The sequence below is a fragment of the Lycium barbarum genome, chromosome 12 (genome assembly GCF_019175385.1).
Source record: "Lycium barbarum isolate Lr01 chromosome 12, ASM1917538v2, whole genome shotgun sequence".
NCBI lineage: Eukaryota > Viridiplantae > Streptophyta > Magnoliopsida > Solanales > Solanaceae > Lycium > Lycium barbarum.
In genome coordinates this window covers 71,140,569-71,151,832 of record NC_083348.1, presented here as the reverse complement: position 1 = coordinate 71,151,832, position 11,264 = coordinate 71,140,569, and the positions used below count along the sequence as shown (strand labels likewise).

The window sequence follows — 11,264 nt, the reverse complement described above, 5'->3', positions numbered from 1 at the left end:
AATTAAAATTGAGTTTCTCTCTCTATCTCTCTCTGAAAAAAAATTGGCACATCATTTTATTAAAGTTGTGTCATTATCTTTTTCCTTCTCTAATTTGGCTTGACTAATGAACAAGTTGACGTTATAGAAGGTTTTGTGGGTGTCAATAACAAACAAGTTAAAGTCGCGGAGAGTGTGAATGATGAACAAATTGCATTTTCTGGGGTTAAGTGTGTGCCGAGTGATGAGGGTGTTTAGAAAAGAGTCACGAGGGACTATGTTCAAGAAGTCACAAAGAAGTCTAAGGAGTGTTAAATAAGGAAAAAAAAGACGACATGACTTTAATAAAATGAAGGACCAATTTTTTTCAAAGAGAGAGAAACTCTATTTAATAAGGGTTAATTTGGGTTTGTGTCGGGTCAGGTCGGATCTGTTTGCCACGTGGACTAAGAAAGAAAAAAAAAAAAAAAGTCAATGTGGACTAAATTAAATGCGATGTCATATTTTATTTGTCAAATATTTATTGGGTGACTTTTAATGTGATATAGAGAAAGTTGAGTAACTTTATTGTTATAAAACAAAAAAACATGACCTTAAGAGATCATTACCCATAATTGGGTGACTTTCTGTGTTGTTTCCCGTTATTGATGGTTTAAACCAGTGAGGTAATATTTATGCTCAACATGTAGTTATTTTATACTATCAGTACTGAGAAATAGAATTTGCATTGTGTTCATAGGGCTGGGCTTTATTCGTGTATGCTAGTCTTCCCAATGATGATGTTGATGAAAATATTATTCTTGATATGGCCTTTGTTCAATCTGTTAAACAGTGGCGAAGATTCGATGCCAATTCCAAGTGTTGGGCTCTTATACCATAACTAGATTCGATAGCTAGAGAATATATCTAGCTTTAGCATGATCATTACAACAATAATCCTCTTGGGAAATGCTCGAGGAAAGAGTTAATCAAGTATCATCATCTGAATATCCAACTGTAAGGTGTCACAAAATTAATTTTGTGTGAAAAAAAAATGAAATTCAGGAGCAAACCTATTACTTATCACTACTGAAAAAAACAGGAATTAGCAATGCACTACAAATTTTTTAGTTAACAACAAAATCCGTCGCTATCTAATCTTATTTAGGGACAAATTAACAATCGATTATAAAAAAAAAAAATATTAGCTATAAACTATTAATGACAAATTAACAACAAAGTTAGTGGCTAATTTAATTTTTTTTAGTATATATGTTATATTATTGGTTAACATACGTTCAATTGCACCTGATATTTTTGCTTATACCAGATATGCGTGTATTTTTGAAAATCCTGAAGAATTTACTCCATGAATATTAAGTTTGAAACGATAATTCCAAAACACTCTGAACCTTGAACGAATAATTACTTTTAAATTCGAAATTCATCGCTAACTACTTAAATAAAAAAGTTGATCTTGAAGCTAAGAATTTTCTTGGTCTTCACTTGTCTAACTTTAAAGCAGCACCATTTTGCTTTGGTTGATTCTTTGAATAATAAAGGTTAACAGAACTTATCAGTTCAGCCTTATATTATTCTCGTCTTGGTCATTATACTCGAATAGAAGGAATAAAAGGACACTGTTGCCTCTGTTTAAAAGCTTGATTTAAATAACGAAAATTGAATTCCTCTTGTCCTTTTGGTTGAACAAACATGCCAATACAGGTATCGTCATATTCCCATTATATCCACGATTTTTTTCTGCACGTTTCTTCATCATTGTAACTTCCAAGTACAATCATAAAAGGGAAATATATAGTTATGTCAATTAAACAGGAATAAAGTAAGAAAGTAAGAATTAAAGCATATCGATTGATTCGAAATATATTGTTTTTACCCATGGTTTAGCTGCAAGAAAGGGGAAAGAAGTGAAGTGATAATTATAACAATCTCAAAATTATTGGAGAGGTCCGTGCAATATCTATGTCTCTATGCTATGAAAGTTGCCAAATGGTTAGATAAAAATAATACCATTAATCTTCAAGTGCATTAAATAATGCGAGTGTAAGACGTAATCTAACAGCCATACCATCACTATTAAAAAGTGTGACGAAATAGATGAGATTACTCTTTTTTTTTTATAAAAAGTTTGGTAGAAAGCCGTGACATAGGCAATTTTTTTTTTTGTAATCGAATAAATTAACAAATCAAAGATAAAATTCCGGCATTTAATAAAAATCACAATGCAAGTATTAGTTGAACTACAACACTTTGACGCACGAGTTTTCATTTTTTAAAATGTATTCATGATAACATCATTAGAAATGTAACTCTAAGGAAACTTTTTCTTCAATGAGACGAAAAAATATTTTATTCTAACATTTTATTTAATATGACACTCTAAGTTAAAAATTCCGATCATCCGATATCTGGTGGCTTCTCCCCCAATAAATAGTCTTTTCTTTTAACCGACCTAACATATTGTAAATTCGAATTAATTGAGTTAACGAATTTCAGGCGCAACATACATAAAATAGTTACACTACTAAGGTGCAACTCAACTATCAATTCAATCAAATCAACAGCAGGAAAGAACACAATAAAAGGAAGGAGTACGGACACGCATGCTACAATTTCTCTTCATTCTGCCTCTCTTTCTCACTCATGAACTTTTAGGCAGTGTCATACTGTCATTCATTATAAAGCTGTCATACATACAATGTTATTCCCAAAAATAAGATAAAGAACATTTGTACAAGCTAAGAAGTCGTTTGGACATGATTTTATCTAATCATGTCTGGATATGCAATTTATATTTTTTAAGTTGTATTTTTTTTTATAAACTTAAAAATCTCATAAGTTATGAAAATCATCAAAAAAATTTCAATTCTTATGCAATCTTATCAAATGAGTAAATCATAGTTCATAATAAAATTAATACACCATTAGAAGGCCTTTTTAAAAAATATAACATCAATTGATCAAACTTTAGTTCAATAAAAAGAAAAATTCAACATGAATAGTAATGTAACTACTCTTTAATATAATCCTCCCACATGGTACGAACAATCTCTTCACGCCGAGCATGCATTTCCCGATTGGTAAACATAATTGGTAAATATATCTATCAACTTATGGGTCTTTTTTTACAAAATATAAATGTATGGGTTAAATTTTACATTTATATTTTTTGAAATCAGAATTTCAAATCCCAAATCATTATTTTTTGGATGATTTGGGATTTCATCTCATGAAATGAAATCAGAGATGAAATCGCATGTCCAAATGTTAATTTTATCTCATGAGATGAAATCGCATGTCCAAACGCCTACTAAAATTTAAAGCCATAAAATAATAGCGGATGATGTCCCTGTCCCACTTCATATCATGCGGTAATTTTTTTGTTAGGCAGATGTCATTGTCTTTTCCTTTTTTCACCTTTTTGCTTCTTTTGTCAAAGATGAAAAAACTTTCACCTTTAAAACTCTAACATTTCGAGTGATGATCAATAAATGAATTATTTTGAATGTAAGAACCTTATCCATTGAAGGCCATTAATGTTTCCTTTGAATTTTATGTAGCTTTAGTATATTCAGTTATATGCCTGGTAATTTCAACCCTACTATATATTATTGGAGGTGAATGAAACTCTGTGCCTTTTCATCCAATTTCACTTTTTAGGTAATAAGTTACAGAATTTACTCTTTTTTGGCTATTTTATAAAAGTAGTTGGTAAGTTCAACATACTAACGTTTAATACTTATCTGCACCAAATTTTTTGCAGTAAAGCAAATAATTTAACTTTGAGAGTTACTGATTAAAATCATATTTATTTGACCATGATTAACCGAAAGTCCATGTCATATGTTGTTCACCTTGATCGAATAGACCTCACGAATTTGTTCGTGTTTTCCTTAAATTACGCTGTAATTGAGTCCAAAAGGGTGTATATAATTTTTGTTATACCTTATAAAGTCTTTTACTTTCCTTCTCATTCTATGTGGGATTCACTATGGTGTCATTTACACTCCTTCAAAAGTTTGACATCCTAAGAACCTGCTAATATCCTTCTCTTTGACCAACCTTCCTCCATCGTAGCCGTCACAATGTACATACCTTTGTTCTCCAAACCATCCCATTCTAGTATATTACTAAGCTCACGCCTATTATAACAGAAGAATAAAAATGTATAGTAACACTTTCTTTGTTCTAATTTATCTACCACCTCTTTCTTCTTAATTTGTTTCAAAAAAGTTATATATTTATAAATTTTTAATTTTAAATATTTTATTTTATCTTATGATATGTATGCTCTTATAAGTTATAATCATAGAAACGTTATGGTTAGTGGCGGAAGGAGGACTTTCACTGAGGGGATATTAAGAATTTAAAGAAGTAAATTCATGAATAAAGTAACAACATTCAACACACTTATATATAAAATATAATAATTTTGACCTCATAAATAGTGGTATGTTTTGACAAAGGAAATTAGGTTGAACTTAGCTCCGCCCGTGGTCTAACATGTTTAAGACAAATCTTAACAGGAACTTCTAATATATGACAAAAGACTTTTTCTTAAGCAATATATCATTTTAAATATTGTTGGGTTTAATACATAGGTTGAATGGGAAATGGAGGGAAAAGAAGTGGAGGAAAAATGAGTTGTCCCCTTTTGCTTTATGAAATAAGCATTTGTCTCTCATAGGTGGTGGAAAGAAAAGTTCTCCTACTTAAAAGTAGAAGCACTTCTTCTTCTTGCTAAAAGGGTCAAGAAGAGGGTCTCCCCTCGCGCTGTCGTCGTTGCTCGGCTTCGGTCAAATGATTTGATTGTTAATCTTTTTGGACCAAAATTCCTTTAATTTTAATTTAATTAATTAATATTTAATTAATTAATTAATTATTTCCAGATCCTGACCCGTTAGTGACCCGGATCCGCGTGTCTGACCCGCGACCCGTTTCTTTCCCGGATTAATTTAAATTTCCCTCCGTTTTATTTTTAAAACGAATATTTTTCTTGAAAAGCTACAAAGTTACTGATTTCTGGAAATATTGCTAAGTTACTGTTTCGTAATACAGATTGATAACAATCTTAAGGAAATTACAGTGTTTATATATTTTAATATGTATTCTGATTTGGAGACTAAAAACCTTCTGATTTTCTACTCCGTTGGAATTTTTCTAGTCCAACTTGAAGAACATAAAAACTTCGTTGGATTATTAAAGTTCATAACAGTGGCGCAATTTCAAGAACATAAAAACTTCATCGTGAAACAGATTCTGGAAAAACGGGGAAAAAAATATCTTCTCTGTTTACTGTTCTGTTTCATTTGGCGTTTATTAAACAGTTTGTCAATTATTGACAGTGAAGAATGGAAACAGAAAGTGATGTTAATGCTCCTAATGGAACTGCAATTGTTGGTGCGACTGCTGGTACTACTGTTGGCGTGACTGTTGGGCCGACAAATGTTGCATCGCCAAGCCGTCCAACTGCTGCACATGCAATGGCACCGGCAGAGAAACCAGGGAAGTTTTCTGGTATCAACTTCAAAGGATGGCAGCAAAGAATGTTCTTCTAGCTGACTACTCTAGGCATGCAGAAGTTCACAAATGAAAATCCTCTTGCTACTGAAGAAGGAATGCCTGAAAACCAGCGCTTTATGATTACTGAGGCTTGGAAGCATGCAGATTTTTTGTGCAAAGGATACGTCCTTAGTGCACTAGATGATGATTTGTATAATGTCTACAGTTCTACCAAAACTTCAAAAGAATTATGGCTTGCACTCGAAAAGAAGTATAAAACTGAAGATGCATGCTTGAAAAAATTCGTGGTTGCTAAGTTTCTTGACTACAATATGACAGACAGTAAAACTGTTGGAACCCAAGTTCAAGAACTCCAAGTCCTTATCCATGACCTTATTGCTGAAGGTATGGTGATCAACGAGGCATTTCAAGTGGCTGCTGTGATTGAGAAGTTGCCTCCTTCATGGAGAGACTTCAAGAACTATTTGAAACACAAGCGTAAGGAAATGTCGCAGGAAGATCTTGTGATTCGCTTGAAGATTGAGGAAGATAATTAAGTTGCTGAAAAGAAGTCGCGTGGAAATTCAACGATTATAGGAGCGAACATCGTTGAAGAAGCTGCTCCAAAGAATAAGAAAAGGAAACCTTTTGGAAAGAGTAAGGAGCAGAACAAGAAAAAATTCAAGGGCAATTGCTATAATTGTGGGAAAGCTGGCCACAAAGCCCCAGATTGTCGTCTCCCGAAAAGGGACAAGGGAAAGGGACAAGCCAATATGGTGGAGAAGAATGATGACATGGATGATCTGTGTGCAATGCTATCAGAGTGAAATTTGGTTGGAAACCCAAAGGAGTGGTGGCTTGATTCTGGTGCCACTCGACATGTTTGCGCTGTAAAAGAAGCATTTACAATCTATGCTCCCGCTGGACCCGAAGAGGAATTGTTTATGGGAAATACTGCAACAGCTAAGGTTGAATGATATGGGAAGATACTTCTGAAGATGACTTTCGGCAAGGTGCTGACTCTCAACAACGTTCTGCACGTTCCAACAATTAGGAAGAATTTAGTTTCAGCCGGACTACTCATAAAAAACGGGTTTAAGTGCGTGCTGGTTAGTGAGAAAATTGTAATAAGTAAGAATGATATGTTCATAGGAAAGGGCTACCTCACCGAGGGCCTTTTCAAACTCAATGTAATGGTTATTGACAGTATTAATAAGAATTCAGCTTTGTCTTACTTATTGGAGTTAAATGATTTATGGCATGTTCGTTTAGGACATGTCAACTACAAAACCTTGCGAAAATTGATTAATTTAGAAGTATTGCCTAATTCGAGTGTAATAAATCAAAATGTGAAATTTGTGTGGAATCTAAGTTTATTAAACATCCATATAAGTCTATTGATAGGAGTTCAAATCCTTTAGACTTAATCCACACAGATATATGTGATATGATCAATACTATCTCGCGGTGGGAAAAAGTATTTTATAACTTTTATTGACGATTGCACTCGATATTGTTATGTGTATTTGCTTAATAGTAAGGATGAAGCAATTGATGCATTTAAGCAATACAAGAACGAAGTGGAAAACCAATTGAATAAAAAGATAAAAATGATTAGAAGTGATAGGGGTGGAGAATACGAATCTCCTTTTGCAAAGATATGTTTAGAATATGGGATTATTTATCAAACTACAGCCCCCTACACACCTCAATCAAATGGAATTGCGGAAAGGAAAAATCAAACATTAAAGGAGATGATGAATGCTTTATTAGTAAGTTCTGGTTTACCGCTCAGAGCTTGTGGGGGGAAGCTATCCTTACAGCTGATTGAATACTCAACAGGGTGCCCCACAGCAAAACACAATCTATTCCATATGAACTATGGAAAGGAAGAAAACTCAACTTGAAATATTTCAAAGTGTGGGGGTGTTTAGCAAAGGTCCAAGTTCCTTTGCCCAAAAGGGTAAAAATCGGACCAAAAACTGTGGATTGTGTTTTTATTGGCTATGCTACAAACAGCAAAGCTTGTCGGTTTTTGGTTCACAAATTGGACAATCCGAAAATTCATGTTAATACGGTAATTGAATCAGATAATGCTGAATTCTTTGAAAACATTTATCCATATAAAACTGAATGTGAGTCATCAAATGAAAGATCTAAACGACCGCGGGAAGAACCAAAGGAAAGTACAGCAAGTGAAGAGGATCCAAGGCGTAGCAAACGTCAAAGAACATCTACTTCCTTTGGACCAGATTTTGTGACATTCTTGCTTGAAAATGAGCCTCAAACATTTAAAGCAGCAATGTCATCTTCTGATTCAGCATTTTGGAAAGAGGCAGTCAATAGTGAGATTGAATCAATTTTGAACAACCATACATGGGAATTGGTTGATCTTCCTCCTGGAAATAAACCTTTAGGATCAAAATGGATTTTTAAAAGGAAAATGAAAGCTGATGGCACTATTGACAAATATAAGGCAAGACTTGTGGTCAAAGGTTATAGACAAAAAGAAGGCCTTGATTACTTTGACACATACTCGCCGGTAACAAGAATAATATCTATTCGGGTGTTAGTGGCACTGGCGGCCGTATATGATCTTGAAATCCATCAAATGGATATCAAGACAGCTTTCTTAAATGGAGAATTGGAGGAAGAAATTTACATGGAACAACCTGAGGGTTTTGTGGTTCCTGGTAAAGAAAGGAAAGTGTGCAAACTTGTTAAGTCACTTTATGGACTTAAACAAGCACCCAAACAATGGCATGCGAAATTTGACCAAACAATGTTGGCAAATGGATTTAAGATTAATGAGTGTGACAAATGTGTTTACATTAAAAATACTCCAAATCATGAAGTCATTGTTTGTTTATATGTTGATGACATGTTGATAATGAGTAGAGATATTGCCTATGTAAATGCTACGAAGCGTATGCTCGCTAGCAAATTTGACATGAAAGACTTAGGGGTTGCTGATTTGATCTTAGGAATTAGGATCCATAAAACTCCACAAGGTCTAGCATTATCACAGTCACATTATATTGAAAAGGCACTTGACAAGTTCAAGTATTTAAATTTCAATGTTGCAAAGACTCCAATTGATGTAAGTTTTGCACTTCAAAAGAATGAAGGTGAAAGTGACTCACAATTGGACTATGCACGAGTTTTGGGAAGTTTGATGTATATTATGAATTGTACACGACCAGATATAGCATGTGCTATTAGCAAGCTGAGTCGATTCACGAGTAATCCCAATCAAACTCATTGGATGGCAATGAAACGAGTCTTGGGGTATTTGAAATACACCAAAAACTATGCTTTGCATTATAATAAATATCCCGCATTAATTGAGCGATATAGTGATGCAAACTGGATCACCGGATCATCTGAAGTTAAATCCACGAGTGGAAATGTTTTCACCGTTGGTGGAGGAGCAGTGTCTTGGAAATCATCAAAACAAACATGCATTGCCCGCTCTACAATGGAATCTGAATTTATAACTTTAGACAAGGCCGGTGAAGAAGCTGAATGGCTCCGAAATTTCTTGGAAGATATTCCATTTTGGCCTAAACCTTTGGCACCTATATGTATACATTGTGATAGCCAAGCGGCAATAGGTAGGGCAGGGAGCGTTATGTATAACGGAAAATCGCATCACATTCGACGGCGACACAATACCGTTAGAAAACTACTCTCTAGTGGTGTTATCACTATTGACTACGTAAAGTCAAGAGATAACGTATCGGATCCGCTAACAAAAGGCCTATCTAGAGAGGCTGTTGAAAGATCATCGAGGGGAATGGGGTTAAGGCCTAGGACAAGTCATCATGGCGGTAACTCTACCTAGTAGACTGGAGATCCCAAGAACTAGGTTCAAAGAGATCAAACAAAGTTATGAATGACGGTTCAACATTGTCAAATAACTCAACCCATTCTCGTGATGATGACAATGTTCAGAAACAAGGATAAAATCTTAAGGCTTTTTAATGAGTTAATAAAGCATTGAAGTTTTTTAATGATTATCTAAGTCTGGCAGAACATGACCAGATAGTGTGTCTATAGACTACACGTTTAGAAATCACCTATGTGAGTGTGAAGTATAAGCCATTTCAAGGGGAATGATGGTAAAGGCCCATTCTCTATGCATTCATGAAACCAGGCAGTGTTCATGGCTAAAACGAACACAACCGTGAGAACCATAGATAGTTGAGGGTTAATTGTGTGACTTATATTGTCTAGTTATACAACAAATTTCGACGGTTCAAAGATATCACATCTACCGATTGATCGAGTATATCCGATATAAGTTCACTACGGAAAGTTCAAAGGGAAACCTACTTATCCAGATGCAATTAATCTTCGCTTGTATATCACACACTTGTCCGTGCATTCCTTTATCTTATAGCCATTCCCCATTCATGAGGGGGATTGTTGGGTTTAATAGATAGATTGAATGGAAAATGGAGGAAAAAGAAGTGGAAGGAAAATGAGTTGTCCCCTTTTGCTTTATGAAATAAGCATTTGTCCCTCATAGGTGGTGGAAAGAAAAGTTCTCCTATTTAAAAGTAAAAGCACTCCTTCTTGTTGCTAAAAGGGTCAAGAAGAGGGTCTCCCCTCGCGTCATCGTCGTCGCTCGGCTTCGGCTTCGGATTGGGTTTTGGTTTTGGTCAAATGATCTGATTGATTGATAATCTTTTTGGACCAAAATTCCTTTAATTTTAATTTAATTAATTAATTCCAGATCCTGACCCGTTAGTGACCCGGATCTGCGTGTCTGACCCGCGACCCATTTCTTTCCCGGATTAATTTAAATTTCCCTCCGTTTTATTTTTAAAATGAATATTTTTCTGAAAGGTTGCAAACCTTTCTGAAAAGCTGCAAACCTCTTCCCAAACTTACGAATTTTCTGATATTTTTCTATTCTTCTACTCTTTTAAAAGTTTACTTCTCTGTGATATACTGCCGTTAAGTGGTTCGCCTGACATCGGAGTTTTTGATACCAACACACCGGTGAGTGAAATCCTTCTATCATGGGAGGAAATATTCCACATTCAACCTCGGGTACTTGAGGGGAATAATTTCCTTAAGGACACACTGTGCATTCAGTGGACTGGATTTTCTGTTCCTTAAAAATATTTTCGTATACTCTTTCTGATTATTTTTCCAAATTCTGTTTTACATTGGTTTATACTTTTTGATTTTGTAAAGTTACTGATTTCTGAAAATATTGCTAAGTTACTATTTCGTAATACAGATTGATAACAAATATCACCTTATAAAACGAAATGGAGGAGGTAATTTGCATTTATCAACCTTAAATTCTGAATATGCATTTTGTACTTGTGTGACGAAACGTTGTTCCTCGTAGACAAAATTATAATGCAGTAAAAACATATCCAAAACTATAGGAATCTTCCAATCTTCTACTATGTCAAAAAATGACAATTTCTCAATATATAAAAAGGTGTAGGTTATTTAACAGGGAAAAGCACTTTAGCTGGAGAAATGATAATAATCACTTGGAGAGTTCGATTGCACGTTGTACTATGATTATTATGGAATTTTTTGAAAGTTGTCATTTGATTCCAAAAAAATCAACTTTTAAGGCGGCGGGATTTGCAATATTAGGATAATTAATCTCACTTTTTCTAAAGATCTCAGGTGGATAATGCCGATATTCTACCTTTTTTGCATCTAATGCTTTCCATAAGGATTTAATTACGTAAAGATGAATCTAAGGGTTTCTTAATCTTATTAATATAGGACAACAAGATTACCTTTAATAT

At 34.3% G+C, this 11,264-nt stretch overlaps 1 protein-coding gene across 1 annotated transcript; it reads left to right on the top strand.

Moving 5' to 3' along the window:
• The first annotated feature begins 5,330 nt into the window (after window positions 1-5,330).
• LOC132624404 (uncharacterized) lies at window positions 5,331-6,308 on the top strand. Its single transcript, XM_060339188.1, has 4 exons — window positions 5,331-5,496; window positions 5,551-5,823; window positions 5,887-5,979; window positions 6,079-6,308. Exons 1-4 carry the CDS (start codon window positions 5,331-5,333, stop codon window positions 6,306-6,308), a joined length of 762 nt encoding a protein of 253 aa, XP_060195171.1.
• The last annotated feature ends 4,956 nt before the right edge of the window (window positions 6,309-11,264 follow it).

Coding starts and splice junctions, on each gene's coding strand:
- LOC132624404 (XM_060339188.1), top strand. CDS start 5,331: ATGGAAACAGAAAGTGATGTTAATGCTCCTAATGGAACTGCAATTGTT. Junction 5,497..5,550: donor GAAACCAGGGAAGTTTTCTG/GTATCAACTTCA, acceptor TGACTACTCTAG/GCATGCAGAAGTTCACAAAT. Junction 5,824..5,886: donor TGACTACAATATGACAGACA/GTAAAACTGTTG, acceptor TTATTGCTGAAG/GTATGGTGATCAACGAGGCA.